We start from the raw sequence: 24,089 nt of genomic DNA on the forward strand, positions 1-24,089 counted from the left end.
TCTGATCATGCTAGGAGAGGCATTCAACTGCATGGGCTAAGAAACAACTCATAGTATTAGATGAGAGCAACGAGAATTTTTGCCCCCTCTATCACCCCCCTCTTATTATATATTGTTTATTGGTTTGTTCTGCTTTGTTAAAGTGAAAGTTAAAACTACCAGAGCTACTTTTGATGCAGAGATTAAGTCATTTGTGAGCAGTACGTGTCCTTGCATGTCTATAAACCACAAGCTAAAATGAGTTGTTGCTTATCCATTTTCAAAGCATGGTTATTTGTATGTTTGCCTTTTTTATAAGCAATCATAGCTACAAAGTTTTTAAGAAGACCTATTGTGCTTGAGTCTACTCCATATTTATAATCTACGACACCCATGGATCATTATTTTCCAATTTGCACATTTTAAATTGCAATATTCATCTAAAACAACATAATGAAAGAAACAAGTCCACTATCTTCCACATTAGAAAACTGCGGTGCCTAATTTGAGCCGACGTCCCTGTAAAGATCATCACAACAAAGCGGCGTGAAATATGGATAGCTGCACATGACACTAGCGAGCAGCAGCTTTTTTTTTTCTTCATTTGTATCAAAATGGCTATGCAGTGCTGCCAAATCCTACACGATTCATTGATTAAGAATCAAAAAATAAAATTGGAGAACGACGTTAGTACTGAGTAGTGTGCGTATGCTGTTGGCGGTGAAAACGTTGGCAATATGGGGCGTTGAAAATAAGCGATTAAAGATTGCTCAAACATGCAGGAATCACTCCAAATACAACTTCGGGTGAGTAAATGGTGAGGGGAAACAATTACAACATGGTTAAAAGCTCTGAAAAGTCAATTTTGCAGCTTTAACGCTAATGGAAAATTGTTAGATGCCCGTGAACAGCCCTCATGTATTCAGCTATTCAGAAAATCAGATCAAGAGTGAGTTGCGTGTGCGTTGTAAATCAGTTGCTTTTGCCAGATCTGTGAGAGAAAATACATAAATTGACTAGAGTAAGATGCATTTGTTGTCCCCAACCTATAAAGATCATGGCAAAAGTGCTCAAAATAAGGCTATGTTTTACCGCAGGTGGAGCAGGGTGCACCATCTGAAATCTTGCATCTCATTGGATTTCTCTGTGTGTGTTTCAACCCTCTGGCCTCAGTGCAAAACCTGCTTTACGTCCCCGCTGATAGTGACAGAATGGGACGCTTTCCTGGGCAGGCCAAGGCAAACACACATGCACATAAACACCTAGCTTGTGAGGACGGCTGGAGAGCTTTAGGGAGCTCAGTAGAACAAACAAGAGTAATAAAGGCAGGATTTGGCCCGATTCTAATGGGAGGAAGCACCCGGGCACAGGGAGGATTTAGGCATGATATTCTCACAGGCCCAGGCTTGACACAAATCTGAACTTTTGTTACCAAACAGTGTGCAACGCTGACTCACGGTTCCTGTGTTTGCTGTGCGGGCTGTCCTAACATATCATTACTCTGCTAAGGATCGACCACCTTCTCCTCAAGAGACTCTGGACGCTCAGACAAAGCTTGACATTTTACTTTCGCTTGGCGCTAAATGAAGCTGCACGATTTGAACTGAGCCGTGAGCGAGACAGCGGAGGTGGTAGAGGGAGGAGAGGGATTCGGAGTTGTCAGGGCGGTTGTTCAGCAGAAGGTTCCCACACTTTCATTGTTTTTGGTGAGTTTTCACAATAGCCCATATCCAGGCAACTGTAGCAAAGGTCAGAGAGGAGGAAGGAAGAACAGGAGCCGGGCAGAGGGGCTGACGGTCCTGGAGATGGCCGAGGAATGCTCAGTGTTTAACCAATGACAAGCTTTTTAAATATTTAGAGTCAGCTCATCTTTGTGTACAGGATGGAGTCTATAGGAGGACTATAGTAAATCTACGTTTTGAGCAAGAAATATGTCTGGCAGCGATCCTGATCGTCCAAAAGTCAAATACCAACTTCAGGCAAAAGAAATATATTTGTAGTGTTTTCATTCTTCATACATTCTTCAACCAATAACTACCAACCATTTCATCATTTAAAACAAGGTGAAAATAAGTAATAACAGGAGCAAAAGCGTGCACAGAAGATGAGATGTGCTGTAGTCCGAAGGTGATAAATGCTTTCTTTATGTAGGTCATCTTCATAGAGACAGGTCTGGACTCCTTCATGGCTGACTGCATCTGTCTGACTGACAGAAAGGTGCTAAAAGAACTGTCTGTAATTTGGTCTTTAAAGCGGACTCTGGGAATTTAATGGGAGGTGCAAAATCTTTGGAGCTGAAAAAGGATGTAGTCAGGATTCTATCGTAAGACTGGAGCCATGTTTCTTTGTGCTGTTCATTGTCTCTTCTACCGGCTGATCCAGACCTTACCTCAAATGGATGGTAATTTTGAGTCAATGCAGTATTCTGCAGTGAGTCTCACATTGATCTGTCATTGACAGAGTTAATGAGCGTGGACATGAGGCACAGAGCCTCTCCACAAAGACATCAAAGTGGCCCGTTATGACTGGCCTGCTGTGAGGCTGGCCTTCAGGCAGACACCCGACTGATGTAAGCCACGGCTCCCCGGGCTGAGCAGAGGAGAGGAGGGGGTGGGCCACGACCGGATCTTTGCCCACTGTATAAGAAGTTTAGAAGTCTCAGTACTTCTTCTACTACATATTTATCATGTATCATATCATGTACAGTTGTATATGTGTGATTGCAAGGAGTTAACATTTGGAAATAGGCTGGATGTTTTCATTAAGATCTTTGTTATCACAAAAATGCCGTGTAAAATAAACAAACAAGACATGCTCTGTAACTTCTTGGCTTTGTGCCTTATTATTCATCTCTTTCCCCGGCAAAGAGCCAAAAAAGAAATGCAAAGTCCAAGAGCAAATATTAGTCTGAGCAGACAAAGACATTCCAGATCAGGCTGTCACTCTCACTCACTCATCCCTGAAGTCCCATCCTCCTCCTTTTCATGTCTAATCTCTTCCTTCCTCCTCTCACGGCTCTGTCTCTTCATTATTTCCTTTTCGGTCCTTTCAAGTGAGGCATCTGCACCATCTCTCACTCCGTACAGCTCTGGACTCAGTAGTTTTACACTGAGGTTGTAAAGTATGCAACTCAATTATTTAAGCAAATCCTAAAAGAGGCTGTGCTTTTGTTTGTGCCTATTCTTTAGGAAGACAAAACACTTGGATGTTAGTAGTATTTTTTGTTGTTGTACTCCATGTAATTGGTTGATCTCAGTGTATCAGACCCATTGATTTATCTGCTTTACCATGTTTTTGTCTTTATCCTTTTTATATACTGTGGTAACTCATGTGTAGTGACACATCTTCCTGCAGTCAGCTCAGTGTCATGCTGGGCTTGGTGTCCCCTGCACTTCTGTGTCTTTGGGTTCAGATGTCGTCCTCATCCTTGTCCGAGCGGTCTAATGGATTGGTCACGCTCCAGGGCCCCCCAGCCTGAATCACAGAGGCGGGGTCAGAGGTCATTCCCAGGGTGACATCTAACCTCCACTGCAGAGAGAGCAGTGTGCAGCAGTGTGTCTGTGTATTTTCTCTATAAACATGAGATGCATCACATGGGGACACCATGCAAAACATCATAAAACACAGAAAAGTAAAACAAATAAAAAGCAGAAGTCCAGGATGTGACATTGTCATGTAACCATAGCAAAGTACACACTGGCTCCCTGTGCCTGCTAAATCCATCACTGCCTCCTGGGGCCTGCTGTTCGCTCCAAAGGTCAGAGGTGGAAATAGAGGGGCCGCCTATGTGTGCATTAAGTCAGTGGGTGCTGATCTCAGGTCTGTGCACGGCCTCAGTGTTGATTAGGTCTAGACCAGTGGGTGATCTATCGCTATCACAAGAAACACAAACCAAATGCATGTCTGGCAACAAGGCGAGTCAACGCATACGATGATTTATGGCTTTGTGTTCAGGGTCACAGCAACTTTTCTCACTCAGGTCCATAACTTCTATTGTGGCATTTTAAGTGTAGTAGTGTAATGGTGATATATTCCGATCATATAGAAGCTTCTTAGTGCATAATAAGAAAGCTGCAGATAATTTCTATGTCTTTGATTAACTAGTGCTATTATTTTTCCATCCCCAGGGTCTGGCCTGGTCTGTGTTTTATCATCCTTTGTTTCCTCTTGTCGGCTCTCTCACATCCCTCTGACTTGTCCTTTCCTGATTGCTGCTGGTTTGTTATAATTTCATGCCCCCTGCTCTGGCACTGGTTCCACTGGTGAGTGCCAGACTGCCTTTGTGCTGTTTCCGTGGGGACTCTCTGCACGCACACACAAATATGTCTGCTGCAGCCTCTGGCCATCAACTGCCATTCAGGCACAACTTCTGGCAATAAATGGATCCAAAAGTTGCTTTTAAGAATTCAACATAACACACATGCTGTGAAAAACATTTTCATTCAAGTGTGGCTTGAGCTGATGAAATGCTGTTCACACATTGTGAACAAAGCCCTGTATCCCTCTTATCCATCATGGCTGTCATACTGGAGTCATTCATCTAAAGGTATTGGCCTCATCTGGCGCTCTGACACTGTGCTAACTGTACTGGCATCCATGCACTGGTGCGTGTTACAGCGGCCACCCCGGGGAGTAATCACTCTTTTTACTAATGCTTGTGTGTGATGAGAGATGTAATAACTCACTAACACACATTATACTGTTTTTTTTTTTTTCTTTACTTTTAAAGCATTTCAAAAATATAAAAGTGAGATTGTTGCTTGTTGATGAAATGTTGTTCTTGTAGTTTTTATTTTGCCAAAACAAAGTTTGTAAATTAGGCACACACAAAAATATGTGTGTAATATTCTAAGCCTGAGGCTGCCCCTCTACAAGGCTTCATTAACCCTGAACACCCGCCTCCTCAGGGCTGGTCTCTTCTCCAGAGCACTGCAGATCACATCTGCCTCTGCCTGGTTTAATACCCGGCTGGTTATCCATTAATGAACATGCCTAGGGCCAAATGTGGAGCTCACACACATTTTTGGGGGAGTCCAAACAGGCAGGTTTGCATAAGCTGATATTGACTTTTTTGCAAAGAAAAGAAAAATATGATCTGTTTACTCTAAGCTCTTCATCCACAGTCACATGCATGTTTTACTGAAAAATATTATTAAATGAAATGATATATTGCTATTAAAATATTACTAATTCAATTGCATCAGTTTTTACTTCTTTTTTTACATTTACATTTAAACTCAAACATAAACCATGAATATTGTAACACACAGTTTGCTAATGAACTGTGCAGTGCTTGTATGTTATTTAGTCTTGCTCTGTGCCTCCATTGACTGTGGCTGTCAGTGGGAAGTGTGAGGGCGTTTAGCACTGGGCAGGACAGAGTAAACATCCACACAGTCACTCCAGCTCATTGTTCAGGTCTTTTTCTCAGGACGAGGCCCACCCACTGCACACAGCTGGGACCAGCTCTATTGTCCTCTCTCCCGCTGAAAACACGGGGACGCCATTCCACCGGGTACCTCTGTCTCCTAGCAACCGTCACCTTTGCTGTTTGTGGCACTTTTGGATATATCTGTTTTTAAGAGATTCTAATCATAAACTACTTTCATAATTAGTTTCATTACCACAGTACCACAGCAGATAAGGCGTATGAGTATTGGGGCTAAAGCAGCATATCTACAGAAAACAGCCGATATAAATGACAACTGCCTGACTCATGGTATTATCAGTTGCTGGATGTTTTGTCGGTTTAGCAACAGCACACAAGCCTTCATATTGTAATGATTGTTTACTTTGCTGTTTGACTTCTAGTATAATTTATGAATCCCATAGAAGACTGGTGCCACAGAGCAGTCTTATTTATTGCTGATTACACTGGGCCTGACAATGGAGTGGGAGTGAGGTTTTGTTGTTGTGCCTCCGCGGACCTGTGTGTTTGTGTGTGTGAGATAAGGTGATGTATATGCACAGGCTGATTTGTCGGCTCTTTGTCGGGCACAATACACCTGTCTCATACATCACTCCGAGTTCTGCACCACACCAGTAAGGAGAGCCCGGAGCTTTCATTGTTCTTTCACGGCGGTGTCCGGCGCTGGTGATCTCAATCTCCCACACTCATATATGAAGACTTCAGCCGTGCTTTGTCGCTGTAGCGGTACTGTTTTTGTAAATATTGCGTGGATTTACTCAGAATACATTTTGTATTTCAGAATCTGGTGTTTTGTCCTGTCAAAATCCACAAGTGTAACCCTCCCAAATGATGATACAATTGCTGCAGCACAGGTTAAGGCCGCTCTTGGTTCTCTCCAGACCTAAACTACTACTCCCACTTTACCCTAATACACGTGTCCCTCCTTGTTTTGTGCATGGAGCCAGTTTAGCACTCCGCCACTGCGTTCACTTAACTTGTTGATTGAAACCGCTCCTGACTTCTGTGTGTCTAGTGACAACACTGTGATCTTGGCTGTGGTTAGGTGCGGTGGATCTGTCATCACAATTGGCTCAATAACTACTGACCTCAGACCCCCACTTCCAGGAAAGCTTGTCATCTGATCTGGGCCTATCAGCTTTCCACTTTAGGTAGCCCGCTTTCACAAAGGGGCATCTTTAACCAGTTTAGTCGGACCACACAATACGTGCAAGTGCGTTTTTGCCTGTTCAGAATTGCAGTTGCACTTTTGTCTCACCCCGCCGTAAACCATTAGAGTCTCCAAATGATTCCCAGGCCATTCGAGGAGATGGGAAGTCATTTTTTTCTACACTAGTTGAGCTATTGCTGCTGTTGGCTAAAACGGTGCTGTAATAGCAGTGATAATGGACCTGTTGAGAGGTGCGTTTTGCCTCCCTTCTGGTTGTCTCTGTTGCTATTGTGCAGCAGGTAGACAGCATGATGGATGAACGGGTTTTCGCTTGCAGGGCGGCGCTATCGTACACCCCACTGTCAGTTGATAGTGTCCGTCATGATCGATGCCAGCGCCCCCCTCCCCAGCTCCGCGCCATCACTCAGCTTGACCACCAGAGAAAGGGCTAGACACAAACGGGCAAGGAAAGAAATTGGAGCGTAAGCAGAACCAGGGATGGATTTTTGTCTCTTCTTTCGCCACTTTCTTAACTCTTTAATTTGCTTCACGGGTGGCAGAGGATACGCCGCCAAATGTACGGGATTTTGAAAGCCTCTGTGTACACAAAGACATCATGAATCATTTAGGGTGAAAGAGGAGACGCGGGCAATAGTAAAACGAGTTATTCCAGAGAGAGGGAGAGAGATCTGTCTGTCAGCCTCATGTGGACTTGATAAGTTCGACGAGATTGTGTTTTCTCTCGGTGACTGTTGAGCGTTCCTGTCTGGGAGCGACTGTGTGTTTCTCATTGGTTGGTAAGCTGTGTATGATTAGAGTGGAGTCCATCCATGAAATCCCCCTCACTCGGGTCCCATTGCTGAAGAAGAGACGACCCGGCCCATACGTCTATAGGCCTACAGTACATATATATATATATATATATATATATACACACGTGTGTGTGCTGTACTTTTCAACATCACAATAAATCTCAAAGCATTTCCAGACCCATTTTTCAGGCCCAGACGACACGAGAGAGTTAAATGCATAAATGAGCACCGCTGTGACAGTTCGCTGGAAAAAAGATAATTCTGCTTGATCATTTATTTCCGGATGTCTCTGTAAATATAAAAGAGGAAGCTCACGGCTGAAGTAAAGACAGATAAATGTGAACTTGAATTTCCTCCAACATCATTTCAAAAGTCAAAACACTGATGTTTAGAAGATGATGATATTTTTATAACTTACTTTTTGTGACTTTAATGCAGCATGTTCTCTGTTTTCATATAGAAATAAATTGACAAATGTTTTTCAGTTTTGCCCAAGTTTCAGTTTCCTGTGTTAGTGGAAGATTGGCATCTGGTGTGTCCACTGCTGCTGTACTGTACAGTAATGGCCTTCACTTAGAATGGTTTCTATCATCCCACACAAAGATTATTACATTTGTGTTAATGATTTTCCTTTGACTGTGAAGAAAACATAGCATAACACTGAGTCCTTTTTGCAGCACAGATATATTCATACACCCCATTAACTCTTTTAACAAGTCATCAGACTGAGTGCCTTTTGTCTCTATTCCCTTCAAACCTTGTCTTTAAATAGTTCAACAAACTGGCTCCTGATTCATGATGTTACATGCTGTATTGTTGGGACCACAGTTTTCTCTACTATTGTTTCAGTGTAAATATGTTTAGTGTCCATTACAATGACAGTGATTACGTAGATGAAAAGATTACAGTGTCCCACAGTGGAACAAACATGTCACAGTGAATTTTCAAAATGATTTTGTTCCACTAAAAGTAGCCACACACACTTTTAAAGCAGCCACACACTTTTAATAGCTTGTTTGCATTCATTAAAATGTTTGTACTGTGAAGGTATTTACCACTGTATTCCCATAACATGTTTTGATATGTGCTGGTATTAAATTCATTGTGGTTCATGTTGAAATATGATGATTGCTCCAACTTGTTTATCAGAGAGCCACAAACTGTTTCAATAAGGATGCGATGATGTGTGGGGGGTCAGTAATGAATACTATTTTAATTGCATGGTAAAAGGCTTATTTTTAAATGTCAGTGTTTCCCCTCTGCTAAGCCTGTAAAGCAGAGTATTAGGACATCATCTCTCCTGATTAATGATACTCTTTGTTGTCAGTATACAGCCGAGGCAGAGGTTATGAAACCTGTGTAAAGAGGTGCTTGTTTGTCATTCTATAGGCATGTGTATGCATGTGCCTCTCTGCAGACTCTCATTGGAGCGTTAAACACTGCACAGATTGTGGAGCCAGTTGGGTTTTTCATTATGTTCTTGAGGTAAAACAGCCCTTGCCCTCCTCTCACATATTCAGGGCTAGAAATGGTTATCAATGAGATATGAATCTATGCTAATCTTCTCAAGACTGTGTTTGCTTTGTGTTATCTTATTTTCCAAGAGACGGCACAATAAGAGTGTTGTGTACAGTATTAATGCAGTGAGATAGGGATCAGGGGTTAATGATGTGAATCAGACAGGAACCAGACGTTACCTTGAGAGTGCGGCTTATCTTGAGCCCAGGCGCCTTCAGCTATGTCTGATACTGTTGCTAATTGAAGTAGATACAGACATTGCAGAGATTCTTGTAAACAAGTGTATCAGTGGCTGGGTTTATTGTCAGAGCAATTTGGAATCCATTATATGAGGTTTATGTTAAGATTGCGAGGGAGGCATATTCGAAGAGTTGTTAGCGGGCGCATACCTGAAACCATGTGTGCTGCTGCCCCATCATTAAGACTACAATGGAAATGAACTGTGATAGACGTAAACGAAAGGGGAGTGGGCTTCTCTAATGAACTAACCTGAAGTATGCAGTGTATTAAGGTAAATCTATACCAGGTCTGAGCCTTTTGAACGCCCGCTCACACACCTGAGGTATAAGTGGGCTTTTGGACATGCTGTGTACAGAAACAGGCAGAGGAGGGGCTGACCTGCTCATTACAGCTCAGTGTGAGGAGCCTGGAGCCGGTGGAGCTTCAGTGTAATGAGCAAAGGAGGCGGCCTGGTCACTTTGCACTGCTGAGGACCACTAACACACAAACAGAATAAACCTGGTGATTATGACCTGTGATCCTCAGCCCTGATTCTGCAAAACTTCACCAACACATAAGGTTGAACCAAAAACAATATTTTCAAAAGGGAAGGAGCGACCGCTTGTGTTTTATCACTTCCTAAACATGTTAGACTACTGCCCGTTTAGTGTCTTTTACATGCTGTGTCCTCACTAGTGCAAAGTCTAACCAGCACTAAGGAGCAGGCCTGTTTGTGGCGATCACTGATCTCTCACCAAAATTTGTTTTTCTAAGGTTATAGCGTTAGTGGAATTTTTTTTTAAACTAATCAAAAAAACGCAAATATCTTGAATCGAACATGGTTGAAGCTCTGCATAAAATAACAGTCAGCCACAACCACATACTATGTAAAATACTGCATGGTGTCCCACAGAAATGTGTCCTTTGCCGTTTTAGGGATGTGTAAATGCAGAAATGTTGCGTTGCTAAATTTAATATGCTGTCTGCCATAAGAGTTCAAACCCCACAATAAATCCTGGAAACTTGGGGAACAAAAAAGTCAGCCAGAAAACCATGACTACTGTGGCTGTTCTTGTAGGAAGTTAATGAGAAAAGTCAGTGTGCTTGATACCATAGAGCATCATTATGGGCTGTCATGGGGTTTTTGGCCATTCATTGTCCCAGAACAGAGCTACAGTTATGAAGCGACCCCCCACGACCTCAGCGTCTAATCCAATCAAACTTGTTAGCTGTGCGTATACATCACTCTGAGCCAATCATGTTATAGCATGATAACAGGATTAAAGGCTGTGGAAGTCAAACATCCCAAGTGTGACGAGTTTACAAAGTGAACCACTGTAAAAACAGGAAATTAAAATATATTTAATAAATAATATTGTGCTATTTTTGTGTTTTACAGAGATCTGAGTGAGAACTTGATCCAGTCAATCCCCAGAAAAGCATTCAGAGGAGCCACGGACATAAAAAACCTGTGAGTTTTTGCTTTGACAAATTTATGCAGGTTAAGAAATATGTTTGGATGTTTGGAGTTTTTTCTTGTATCATTATCCTGTATAGACTTTCCATTCCCTTTCACATTCGTCTCCACCCTGTACAGTTATTGTGTGCCAAAGGGTGATGCAGCTAAACAATCCCTGCCCATCTTCAGGTTTACAAGCTCCATATTGATTTACCATAGTCCCTCAGTGTAGTATTACTGTGCTGATGATTACAACCAGTCTGCAGGGACAACTCAAGATTGTCTGTCAATAACAATGACTCTTTTTTTCTGTGCAGTCAGCTGGATAAAAACCACATCGCTTGCATTGAAGATGGAGCATTTCGAGCGCTGAGAGGTTTGGAAGTGCTGTAAGTGTTCACTATCTTAACTTTTATCTTTCCCTTATATGCACCTTGTCACCTGCCGCCATGTTGGTTCTAGTTGGTAATGTCAACAAATGTAAGTTGCCCCAAAGGAAACACACAACAACTACCCAAGTTTTCACTATAATATGAGTTTTTTTTTATGGGATTTTGTGCATTCAGTTCTTAATAATCATCTCTGTTATGTTGTTTCCTCATCAAAAAATGTACCCGGAGTTGTGTTTTTGTTTCATTCACATGTTTAACACACAAATCCTGCATATTTAGGCTGAGTTTTTCTGCTACTACATGACATCACAAGGTGGAACAGAGCAATTTGAGCTTCGAAGACACAGACAAACTAATAATAAAGGGTTACTCAGACGTGTGAATGAAACAAAACACAACTCCAGGTCTGTTTTTGGTGAGGAAACAACATTCTAACATGGCTTAAAACCTAATTTTGTTGTGTTTGTCAGTATTTTCACACAGCGCTCTCCTCTCTAATTTGAGTGTCCCGTGTTATTATACTAAAACACCATATAGGGCTGCATAAGGGCCCTGCATTTTTTATACCAGGCTTCATTAACTCCTTGTTCCACACAGTTGACAGCACAGTTTCCCTCCATCACATCGGCTCCACCCACTCTTTTATCAGCACCCCATCCACCCTAAGGCAATGGGGCTTGGGAGTATCATCAACAAAGCCATTCAAATATAACCTTCATGGTAGATCCTTTATGAAGTATGCTGGGCGTTTGTTTCTGACGGTTAGGTCTTTATCACTGCTGTCAACTAGAGATGTCAGGATTAATATGTTTTTCAAGCCACAATGTAATCGTAAGAGCTATAAAACGGGTTCAGAAAGTTTTACTCCATGAAACTGGTCAGATTTTTAACTTGTTGTGTTGTGTTGTTTCTTCTCATAATAATTCTAACGCAAAATTTTCATATCACATCCCCATTCTCAACTCTCAGCCTTGTTTCGTTCAAGTTTAAATGTGTGAGATGCAAAAAAGAAACTGAATAGCTGATTTTGCTGATGTAGTTTAACCATGGTGAGTATAAAGTATATTTCAAAGGTCCACTGTATTAAAGACCAGACTCTAAATGATTAAAGGTTTTACTTGTTCCATGGAGATGCCCTGACTCCTGACTGTAGCCGAGGTCTTAGGAGCATATTTGTGTAATTGCATAAAGCAGATGCCTCTTGCATGTGAATTGGCATTGTTGCTTGTCAGAATGCGTAGGAGGTGTGGAGGTTCCATCTGTGTTTTCATATTCTCAGCGGGATGCCACAAAGGGAAATGGGGAAATGATGTAAAACGGGGAAAGGCTTTGAAGGCAAAACTAATTTATGCTGTGTTTCTATAAAGTAGATTCATTTCATTAACCCAAACTTTTTTTCTTACAGAACTCTAAATAACAACAACATCAGCAGCATCCCTGTCTCCAGCTTTAACCACATGCCTAAACTACGAACCTTGTAAGTCACACAGTTCCCACTGCAGAGCTCCATTTTTCTAGACATATTCTTAAACATATCAAAACACATTAGTGTCCAGATGTAGCAGTCCACAGTGGGGTAAACCCATATGATTTCACAGATAGCTCCTGCTATTCCATGTGGTGTTGGGAGTGTGCCACGACCACAGTCTGTATCTATGCCAAAGGTCTTTATTCCCTTTGTCTAAAGTACACAAAATGAACACTAGATAGATGTAAATGACCTCCAGAGGTTAATGCACACCATATGTCGTCTACTGAATCTGAAATTATGTACCAATTAAAACAATTATGCTTTTTCTGCTGCAACTGCACTGCTCTTGTGGTGGATATTTCTGCGTCCTTGCGCTCCGTGGGGCCTAGCTGTTTGTGTGCTCTAAGTGTCTAAACACAGAGGTTGGTGCTCCAGAGGTCCACTGCACCACAATGAGTTATTCTGAAACAGCGCAGCATTCCAAGGCTGCTGTGTTTGGACTATTGGGTTTTGAAAAGGCCTCTTAAGCATTCTGCCTTTAGAATGTGCCATTTACAATCAACCATGGCTCGTCTCATTCAGGACCGAGTTATGCCTCGAGGTACAAGGCGATGAGCTCTATGATAGGACAAAACACCTCAAATTAGAATTCTGAGAATGTCTCTGAATGGCACTCACCAGGTGGTTTTGTTTCTATTTGTTTCAGCCGTCTCCACTCCAACAACCTCAACTGTGACTGTCATCTGGCCTGGCTGGCCCAGTGGCTGAGACAGAGACCCACCATCGGACTGTTCACCCAGTGCACTGGTCCTGCAGAGCTCAGAGGCCTGAATGTGGCTGAAGTGCAAAAGCATGAGTTCACATGCACAGGTACATTACATCATCATTTTATGAAAGCATTGCTGCTCATCTTTCCCAGGCTCCTCTTTGCTTTACCCTGTCAGGCCTTTCACGTGGCAGCCACCTGTCAGCTCGCCTGCAGCCTCCTCTTTTGGCCTCTTTATGTGTCAACAAAATAAAGGGTTGCCAGGGAAATCTTCCAAACGTTTATAAAACCATAAAGCTCAAGCTGAGATCTCCTCTTGTAGTTTAACACTTGTGCATCTTCACTCCAGGACTGTTGTTGCCTACATCTCCTTGAACATCATGTTTGTGTAAAGAAACTTTGAATACATGGTGAGCACCAGCTTTATCATATCAGAGCAAAGAAAAACAACATGTGAGCCTCCCCTTCGCTCAAGGACACTTTACACCACCTGCAAGGACTGTTTTGTGAGACTGTGTCCCAGGCTTTAAATATGCTCTGGCAATCATAACAACAGGTATTATTAACCATTCTTTGCTTAAGTAACTAAACTCTATTAGAATAAATCATATTGGAATAAATTAAATTATCAATATTGTTCAAGTGCATAAGTGGCTGAACTCCCAGTGAAGATTTGATTAGAAATGGACACACACCAGCACAGTTTTACCTCTTCTGTTGTCCATCCTGACTAGACACCTGTGGGGATTTGAGCTCGTGTGCTGCTGCTGTTCAATAAGTGAAAAGGCAGAAGTGATGTTTGAGCATGAGAGTCAGGGGTAGAGAGTATTACACAGTTTAATGAAATCCCACTGTGCTGCTGCTGTTTAATACCACTGTATATCTGCACTGTGGATCTTTAAGTGATACAGAGTTATGTTTTATTCTTAACAAAACACATTTAAGATGTAACAAAAACCTGGCATTGGGAAACAGAAAGAATAAGGGGACAAAGGGGAAGGGCTTTATTGAGAAACAAAGTTAAGAAGGAGAAGGTTTTGTGGAATACAAACCCAATGAAGTGTAGTTGATGGGCAGTACAGAAGGAAACCTTGAAACAAGGTAAATGTGCAGAAGCTGAGGGTAATGGTGATGGTGAAGAGCGTGGAGTTTTCAAACGCCTCTCTCTGACACTCGCTGTCAGACAGCTGTCATTGTTAAGCCCGCTCCAGCTGTGCACTGCACTCTCCTTGATCCCAGGCCTGTCAAATGTGCCATGTTAGATCAGAATGGAGCTCTGCTTTGGCCTACACCTGATCCCAGATCTGTCAAGGCTCTGCTTCCACATCATAGGACCTCATAGACATAGTCACATGCACCTAGTGCCTGTGGAGCTCTAAAGATCAGACTTGGTTACAACAACATGATTTTACACATATATGATTGCCATTATATAAATTGTATGATTATATTGTTTTTTGCTGATATGTGAACAGTTGCCATAGTGCTCAGTTGGTTGGAAACATAATAGTGTTTTTTGTAAGTATCTGTCAGTTACATTCATTATCATTTATTAATAATTATAATTTGTAGTTAGATACATATGCGACACATTGTGAACAAAGTGGGCCCTTCATGGAAATGGAGAGTATCTGGAGAAATGAAGCTGCCTGCCTCACATGCTCTGTATGCAAATGGAAAAAAGTTGAATCGTTTGAGAATATATTGAGGTGCAGAGATGGGGGGTTATGGAGCTGAATGTGCAGAACGGCACTCCTCAGAGAATGCAGAATCTGCAACAAGAGATCAATGACTGTTATTGGGACGCTCCAGCTCTATTATTCATGTCTTTCTTCCCCTCTCAATAAAGCCACATGCTTTTGATAGGTAACCCAGTTTCTTTGTGACTGACTTTCGAGTGTGTTTGACTTTAGTGAAGAGCAGAATCTTTCACTCTTTTCAATGTCAAAATCATTTTTTAAAGTTGAGATGGAAGAAGAAGTTTTTGGCAAGAATAATGGAAAAATGAATAAACCTGTCTCCATCTCTACTCCTCCATAACCTTCTCCTTATGTAATGCTCCTCTTTGCCAGGTCACCAGGAGTCTTCGAGCTCTCAGCCCTGCAGCACCGGGGGAGGCTCCTGTCCTGCTATGTGCACATGCAGCAACAACATTGTGGACTGTCGAGGCAAAGGTTTAACAGCCATCCCTGCAAACCTGCCCGAGACAATGGCCGAAATGTAAGGTTGCCTTTGCAGGATGTCTCTTTGTTGTTCCTTTGATATTCAGTGATTGTCTGGAACACATTTTAAGAACTACATATTTTCTTTCTTTCTTTCTTTTCCCCACTTACAGCCAATATGCATTCACCCTGCAGTAAAATAACATGTAAACTTTGACTCAGTATTATTCAGAAACCCCAAAAATGCATCACTAATGAATGGAAGCTAGCATCTACATGATATTCCACATTCGTCTAAAGGCAGTGGATTTCTGGGTCTCCTCCTCCTCTTGGGCTGTTTATAAATACTCAGCTTCATGGAAGTCACAGATCGCATGTTCCTCAACAACCCTGACCCATTTCAGCTGCTGTGCTAAATACCCTGGTTTGGATTCTCTGCTGACAACTATAAAAGGTTCTAATTGTTAAACAGCAGATATAATCCAAAGCACGTTCTTGTTGATCAGTCTTTAAATAATTAAAATTATGAGATATGAGATTTATGAGTGTGGTGTCTTCTGAGAGAATTTTAGATCTGTTTTTGTATTTTTTTTTCTTCTTAGTGGCACATATGGTCTTAATAAGCCCCCAATGTGCCCTTTAATTCAAATTGGTTGGATTTGAAATTAAACTCTGGCATTTTTTTAACAGAGAACGCTCATTTTGCCCGTGGCACCAGAGCCTTTGTTCCCATGCGTCCTGCAGCACAAGGCTGTTTCGCTCTTCTCAGATTGACTTTCTGACCACAGGCTTGAATTTTAGTGAAGTAAAACACAACAGAGAAGACACCACTCTATAATTAAGTATAGTTGGTCTGATCTTTGCAGTTCATTATAAAATCAATTTCAGTGATAAAGAGTTTGAACTGTTGGGCTTGAATGCGTAATATCTTGGTAATGAGATCACAAACTCATACACACACAAACACACACATGCGGGCCTCGTTATGTACAAATCAGAGCTGCAGCCTCGGTGCCCTGTTCGCTCCTAATGAATGCCACTGTGTTTATAGCTGTTGGGATGTGAGCCGCTTTCTGTACTCCTCTGTTGTGAGACCAGGGCCAGTTAACCCAAACACAACCACAACACATGATTATGCACCAAAGTCTCCATCTGCAATAACTGAACTATGCTGTAAAAGTGCCCTTGCCTTTCATCCGCCGCTGCGGTCCTGCCATCCATTTGTGACTTACACACACATGTTTGGTTAATACCCAAAGGCATAATGTGTTTCCCTGTAATGAAAACCATGCTCTAGCACTAATGAAAAGGATGAAGTACATTGATTGAGTGGACACAAACACAAGCGCGCGCACACACACATACACAGACACACACACAAATGTTTGGTTGGGTAAATTGGATTAGAAACATTGATCGTGTCGTCCAAAGCAACTCTCGCTGTTTCTTTATTTGTCAGCTGATTGAACAGACAGCATTGGAGGATTTAGCAGTTTGTTCATATCAAGTAATAACAAAGTACTGCAGACATGAACGGTGATGAGTGGTGTTGTTGATGAGTAGGAACCAGACATTTTTGTACTGACATATTGCTTGATAGAAAATGTAAGCAAATATTTTTAAATGTTCTTCTTAAGTAAATGCAGAAGCAGTGAGTGTACAGACAGACAGCCCTGAGCTAAAGTACCATAAGTTGAACTGTACACAGAGGAGAGAGGGTCTGAATGTGCAGATTGCCAGACTGGTTTGGACCAGTCAGACAGACTGGTTGATGAGAGAAGGCGCTAAAGCCACTTGGCCCTCTCCTCGGCCGCATGGTGAGGGCAGAGGAACCACAGAGCTGTCAGTCCACTGTAAATCCACACACAGCCGGACTGAAACAGACTGAGGAGAAGCATGGCTACCACAAGAATCTGTGGTCTGGAATCACTGCTATCCTGAGAATGTCAAACTGCTCAGTGAAGGAGGAACACTGCTTATGAAGAGGAGTCATTTAAAGTGGATTTTGTCAAGTCAAAAATGTGAAGTGGTTGTGGCTTGTGTTTAACAAAATATTTATCTGTATGAATATAAGCTTTGGTTTTCACTATTATCTTTAAATGAAGCAGAAACAGGCCTGGACACATTCTCATGGAAGATTTTTGTTTTCAACTGGAAAGGAATGTTGAGTTGTGTGACATGTTTTTATGTTAAATTGTGTTTTTACATCCACTAGCTTAGCCCTAACCACTGACCCTCCACCCCACACACTGGCCCATTGGACATGATCCAGTTCTTAGGCTGGTTTTTGCCATTCCAAGGCCAAAGGACAAGGCTGCAGCTGGTTCCCTCTGGGCCCCGCTAAACCTTGTTAAGGACAGTTTTAAAAGCTGTGAACTGACCTGCAGATAAACAGCCCTTTGCCGGGTCCACCAGGGAATTGGTCTGGCCTGAGATCCGTCCCAAGTAGCAGCCAGCACACTTACGTAGACTCAGGCACGCTAGCACTAATGGGCTTTAGATGTCTGTTTCCCTGCACCCATATGAGGCTGATTACGCCTCAGGACTGCCCAGTCCCAAATGAACAAATGTATATTTGTGTATGTCTCCCTGAAATATTTGTCAGAGCTTTTTCTCATCAACCTGTGCTCTTAGCTTTACCAAAAGTAAACCAAAGGTGTCCTTTTTTTAAACAGTTTGGTAAATGCCTTGACAATAGACTTATGCTGCGAAAGTAAGATTGTGAGTAGTACATGTGAGCTGGAAACTTTAAATATTGATCTGCAGAGGTCTTCCAACCTCCAGCAAACCAAAGTCTTTTTCCTTCGCTGCACTTTAGCCCCGCACTGTTTATTGCTTTTGAGGATGTTATGACTCCAATATGCATTACAGCTGTGGAATAGATCTCCATAACATAATCAGGCAATCAGCAAAGGCCAGAGGTCAGGAAGTGTGAGGAGTTGCCATAGAAACATCTATTGTTTGTTTTACTGATAATATTGGCTTTTCTCCTCTGTTTCCTCCAGACGTCTGGAGCAGAATGGGATCAAGTCCATTCCTCCCGGAGCATTCTCTCCATACAAGAAGCTGCGTAGGATGTAAGTACAGCAGTACACTACCTCAGGGCTAAATAATGCACAATTGAACAAGAAGTCCGGAAAAAAGAAACAACATTTGGCTTCCTTGCTAAGAACCAAGTATTTATTTTATTTGTTTGGAAAAAAAAATCATGTTGTTGAGATTGGAAAGTTGAAACTTTGCATTACAGCCATTGCCTATGTTCGTTGGTTTTCCCCTGGCAGTAGCTGTCCTCTTTGTGTGCTCAACCTGTGGCAGACATGACGGGCTGAAACCAGGCCCACTCCCGGAGTCCACCCTGGCTGTCTCAGGAGCCAAATCTGTCCTGGGGCCGCATATAAATGGCACACACGCTCTGATACACACAACAACACAAAACAATACATAACAAAGCCACACTCACGGACAATGCTGGTATTCTGTTTCTTTGCACACAAACACATATAAGTTCACATAAGGTAAATAGTTTGTTCAGTTATGATTTTAAAAACTTTTCCAGAGACAAAACATTTCCATATTGATGGATAAATAATAACTAATAAAACTGTCCTCTTTCGTTCTCCTGACACTGACCCGGCAGCTTTAATGGTTTGGCTACGGGCAATTGACAAAACCCCACTGACTCCAGACAGTCAACTATCCTGAAATAACTGAGAAACATTTTTTCCTCTGTGACTCCAAAGTTGGTCTTAAACCTTGATCCTGCACATACATTCGCGGTGTGCAGCAGCGGTGAATGCAAAAACTGCAAATGGAAAGCAGACTATTTTACTCGAGCAATAGTTTTTCAGAAATTCACTTGTCCATTTGCTTTTCATAAAATATACACATGCTGCTAGTGTTATGTGATCCTGACCTGCTACCGTTGCACTGATTCCACATTTAGCAACAAAAATTCATGGCCACGTGTGAGTGTTGTTTCAGCTGGCTCTGCGGCTGCCTGTCATGTGTCCAAGTGGATGTGTAGACAGCCTCATAGATCATGTCAGACACTGTCATGGCCTTATATCCAGTATTTTAAACAGTATGATGTGAAGGAGCGCTTTGTCAGGGTACTTACCTGTGTAATGCACTTTAATGAGAGCCTCCCTGTGCTGTAAAGAGCCGCACACACTGACCTTGGCTCAGTTTGCATGACCTTCACATGAACCTCTCTTTAACACTGGGACAGGGATAGAGTTTACACACACACACACACACACACACCCCCCACACACACACACACACGCACGCACATTTTGACTGCACTGCTTGCTTCCTTTTCCAGGAAAGTCCATGGCCATGCAGGAAGACAAATGGCTTCTTACTTAACATTTACCCCCAAATGAGAAAATATTCCTCCTCTTTACCACATGATTTTTTTTAAAGGTCTCTCGTTGCTTGGAGTTCAGTCCACATGCTCCATTACCTTTCTCTCCTTCCGTCTTTCTCGTCTGTCTCAACTATTGCATGTACCAGTACATAAACATACTGTGGTTATCCTGCAGATAGAACCTGAGGACCTTATTAACAACATTTAGATGCTGTGCTTCATTTACCCTTTTAAATAAAGAATTGTCATTCATCCAGATCGTGTAACGTTTACCCCAGGCCTCCGTTTCCTTTGCCAGTCTAGTTCTTATTATTTACTGAGTCTTTTCTCACAAACAGAGACCTGAGTAACAACCAGATTTCTGAGATTGCTCCTGATGCCTTCCAGGGACTGCGCTCGCTCAACTCTCTGTGAGTAGCTGCAGAGCAGCTTGTGTAAACATGTATTTTGTGTGTGGTTACCTTATGTAAATGACGTGTGTGTTTTGTGATTTGCCAGTGTGCTTTATGGAAATAAAATCACGGACCTGCCCAAGGGGGTGTTTGACGGCCTGTATGCCCTTCAGCTGCTGTAAGTAGAGCACTCGCTTTGTGCTGATACTCTGCAGACCCAGTACCTACAAACCTTTACACCGCTCACTGTACGAGCATAACCTTCAGATAAACTTAGTACCTGTGCATAGTTTTCTGGATACAGTAGAATGCATAATGAATGGCTGTTTAAAGAAGCGATGACAGGTGCCTCCTTCCTCTGCCCTACTCCTCTTCTTCCCTGTTTTTTCCCAGGTTGCTGAATGCCAATAAGATTCACTGCGTGCGTGCCAACACCTTCCAAGATCTGCAGAATCTCTCACTGCTCTCGTTGTATGACAACAAGATCCAAAGCCTTGCCAAGGGCACCTTCACTTCACTCAGAGCTATACAGACCCTGTGAGTCGCACAGGCAGATCAAACATGCAGTTACAGTACGGCATCCCACCCAACATCATTCAACATAAACCAGTGATAGAACTAAAACTAATAATAAACAGGAGACATACTCATAGCAGGTCAGAAAAACGGTGAATCCCAATCTCAAAAGTTGATGGATTTTAATCTGATTGTCCTTAATCTTTTAGCCAAACTCTCGACCTCAACAATTTAGATTTATACAGACCACACGCTGTAATATGTACTATGTTCAAAGTTTCATGAAGGTTTTTTTTTTTCTGTAGCCACCTGGCCCAGAACCCATTTATTTGTGACTGTAACCTCAAGTGGCTTGCTGACTACCTTCGTACAAACCCAATTGAGACAAGTGGTGCCCGCTGTGCCAGCCCTCGCCGTCTCGCCAACAAACGTATTGGACAAATTAAGAGCAAGAAATTCCGCTGCTCAGGTAGGCTCTCCTGTTTCTATCTTTCAGGCAGACTTCACCTTTTTAAACTGCACTTATTTTCAACTGGGTTTTCTCTCTTTTCTATTTCACTGATCAGCTTTGGCATTTTTGTAGCTCTCTGATCAATATTGCTAAACATTCATTAGCAGTTTCCTCATGTCACTTTCCATTACGTCTTAGTGCGTCTGGTTTCACATTCAGACCACAATAAGCTGACATCATGTGCCCAGCATTGCTTTGCCTTTTGCCCTCCTCTGGCTCCTGTTAGCCTCCTTCTCTCTGGGCTGGTGGCTCTCAAGTTTCTTGTACCTCCTTTGACCCTCCTTCTCCTTCGTCTCTGCTGCACTTCTGCTCTCCATATGATGAATCCATTTTCCATGCCTTTTTATATTGCTTTTTGTTTCAATTTACCACTGTATCCATTCATGTTTTTTTGTACCACCAAACACAGAGCTAGCTCTGTTTGAAATGTTATATGCATTGTGTGTCATATATATTCAGTGTATATGACATTTACTAAAGCATAGCAACATTGCTGCTATGCTGTGATCACTGACATCCAACCCTCTTTTTTCCATCACAGCCAAAGAGCAGTACACAATCCCTGGTAAGTGGCTTACAAACATCTTCCATTCTTTCTTCAAGTTATTCCATTAACTTTATCAGTTATGCATGTATGATAATGAGATGCATAACTCAAAATATTATTTTTCTCTCTCTTTTTTTTTTGAATGAGACAACAGTAAATTAGGCCAGTGAGCCATTAAATGTGCTGTTTGTCTGAAGGAAGTGAAAGCATCACTTAGGTTCAGCTCTATTTTGTGAGCTGTCCTGGCAGCTCATGTCCAGAGGAAACTCCTCTTTGCTTTGGCCCCATCACAGACACACTTGGACAGAGGGAAGAACACGAGGAGGCAGAGATGGACAAATGAGAAACAAAATGCATTTGTATTTTTAGGGAGAAAACTTCACTTACTAATACATAAAACCCAGAGGATCCAGGTTCAACTAGGATCCTAGTTGTGGGATATTGTAATTTGCAAAGAAATTAAAAAATAAAAAGAAGAGCTTGGAGCATCTCTCCTTTTCTAACTAAATATAAAACACTGTGGAAAAATATCTGCTGAAAATGATGCAAATTAAATCCACAATGTGTAAACATAAGTCATTAATGTCCCAGGGAACTCCATAATGCATTTATAATGAGAGCGCTGCAGGGAGCTTCAGTGACTACAGTGATGAGTCATGGTGCACCTCTGAGAGGAAAGCCTCATGGCTTTCTTCTGTGTTTCCTCTACTCTATCTGCTCAGTGTAAAAGTGTCAACACTCTGCATTTATGATGGAGGCAATGACTCCACAAAGCTTTCCCAGCTTTTGTGAATTTTGAGATCAAAGTTAGTCTTACTGGTAGAAAATGCATTTTCATGATAACTTATACAGACACAATAATGACTGGGTAGTTAGTGAGTCTGTAGAGATTATGTGTATTATATTATACAGGAAGATATCTTTACCAGGATACTGGTGATGATGGCTAGCTTGTCCTTAAAGGAAAAAGTGTCCACAGAATAGCAGAATGTAGTTACAGACGTAATACACACACCCACTCACAGTCACAAGCCACTCCCAAAGCTGCTCCATTATTAAGAAGCGATGATGTAACTGCGAGCACACTTTCTACCATGCAGCGCCTTTTCAAAGTCAGGTCACTTCTGGCTGCCACTCTGCTGTCTCCAGTGTGTACCTCTTCTTCACTCCACCTGTCTGTTGCACTCCCCCCTCCCTCCCTCTCTTTCGCTCCCTCTTTCTCTCTCTCTAAGGTGCTCTGCATGACTGACGCCGGCTGTCCAAATCTTCTTTGGCATCCCTATCTCACTGTCTCTGCCGCTGTTCTTTACAGGCCAGTGCTCCCACTTGTCTAAAATAACTCATCCCCAGCATTGGTCTTGCTGCTCTTTAGGGCTCCCAGGGTTAAAGTTGTGTGGGTGAGGTCAGAACAGGACGTTCAGTCAGCTTTTAGGGACAGGGCTGCGTGACTGAGGCATCATGGGAAAAGGCGTGCTCTCTACACTGGACATGGTTCTATTAAATATTTGTGTTACTATTCACCCACTCTCCACATAAACATCATCGGTGAAATCCACTGAACCACAGGTCGGCTGTGCGATTCCAGCTCCTACAAATACATACTGTTGTTGTGTCCCTGGGCACGACACTTAACCGCTCTCACCCCCCAGTGTCTGTGTGCACTGGTGTATGAATGTGTGTGTGAACGTGTGTGTGAACGTGTGAGTGGTTCCTTGATGTAAAGTGCAAGTGCCTTAAAAGTGGAAAAGTGCTTTATAAAAATGGGACCATTTACCACTGTTAAAGGTGCAGAGGACACCCGTCTGAACAACGCCTGTAACAGTGATCCAGTTTGTCCTCCGAAGTGTCGCTGTGAGTCAAATGTGGTCGACTGCTCCAACCTGAAGCTCTCCAAGGTCCCTGAGCACATCCCTGCCTCCACTGCTGAACTGTAAGGCTGATTCTGAAACTTAATCATGAATCAACTGAATCATTAAGCAGAGACCAATAAAAGGAACTTTAAAGACATTTTAAAAATATTGTCTGGAAATAGTTTATTCTTTATTTTTGTAGTAATGTCAGTCATTTTTTTCCCCTCAGTCGTCTCAATAATAATGAGATCACAGTTCTGGAGGCAACTGGAGTGTTCAAAAACCTCTCCCAGCTAAAGAAAATGTGAGTTTCAATTTGAACAAAACCACATTTTTGCATTATTTTTTATCTTTATATAAACTGCCTTTCTCATCTCTTTCACAGCAACCTCAGCAACAACAAAATCACTGAGATTGAAGATGGAGCGTTCGAAGGTGCGTCCTCCGTAAATGAACTGCACCTCACGGCCAATCAGATCGACTCTGTTCGTAGTGGGATGTTCCGGGGTCTTGAGGGTCTACGTATGTTGTGAGTAAAAAAAAAAAGG

General features: G+C 42.3%; 1 protein-coding gene across 1 annotated transcript in view; it reads left to right on the forward strand.

Annotated features, from left to right (window-relative positions):
• The window catches only part of slit1a (slit homolog 1a (Drosophila)), a 58,487-nt gene that overhangs the window by 22,920 nt on the left and 11,478 nt on the right, over window positions 1-24,089 (forward strand). Inside the window, exons 5-18 of the mRNA XM_033979668.2 lie at window positions 10,506-10,577; window positions 10,883-10,954; window positions 12,363-12,434; window positions 13,135-13,298; window positions 15,267-15,414; window positions 18,362-18,433; window positions 20,064-20,135; window positions 20,224-20,295; window positions 20,511-20,654; window positions 20,939-21,102; window positions 21,686-21,709; window positions 23,477-23,621; window positions 23,771-23,845; window positions 23,927-24,070. Of these exons, the coding sequence (XP_033835559.1) occupies window positions 10,506-10,577; window positions 10,883-10,954; window positions 12,363-12,434; window positions 13,135-13,298; window positions 15,267-15,414; window positions 18,362-18,433; window positions 20,064-20,135; window positions 20,224-20,295; window positions 20,511-20,654; window positions 20,939-21,102; window positions 21,686-21,709; window positions 23,477-23,621; window positions 23,771-23,845; window positions 23,927-24,070 (1,440 nt within the window). The remainder of the gene's footprint in view (window positions 1-10,505; window positions 10,578-10,882; window positions 10,955-12,362; window positions 12,435-13,134; window positions 13,299-15,266; window positions 15,415-18,361; window positions 18,434-20,063; window positions 20,136-20,223; window positions 20,296-20,510; window positions 20,655-20,938; window positions 21,103-21,685; window positions 21,710-23,476; window positions 23,622-23,770; window positions 23,846-23,926; window positions 24,071-24,089) is intronic.

This window comes from Periophthalmus magnuspinnatus, chromosome 15, assembly GCF_009829125.3.
Source record: "Periophthalmus magnuspinnatus isolate fPerMag1 chromosome 15, fPerMag1.2.pri, whole genome shotgun sequence".
Taxonomy (NCBI): domain Eukaryota; kingdom Metazoa; phylum Chordata; class Actinopteri; order Gobiiformes; family Gobiidae; genus Periophthalmus; species Periophthalmus magnuspinnatus.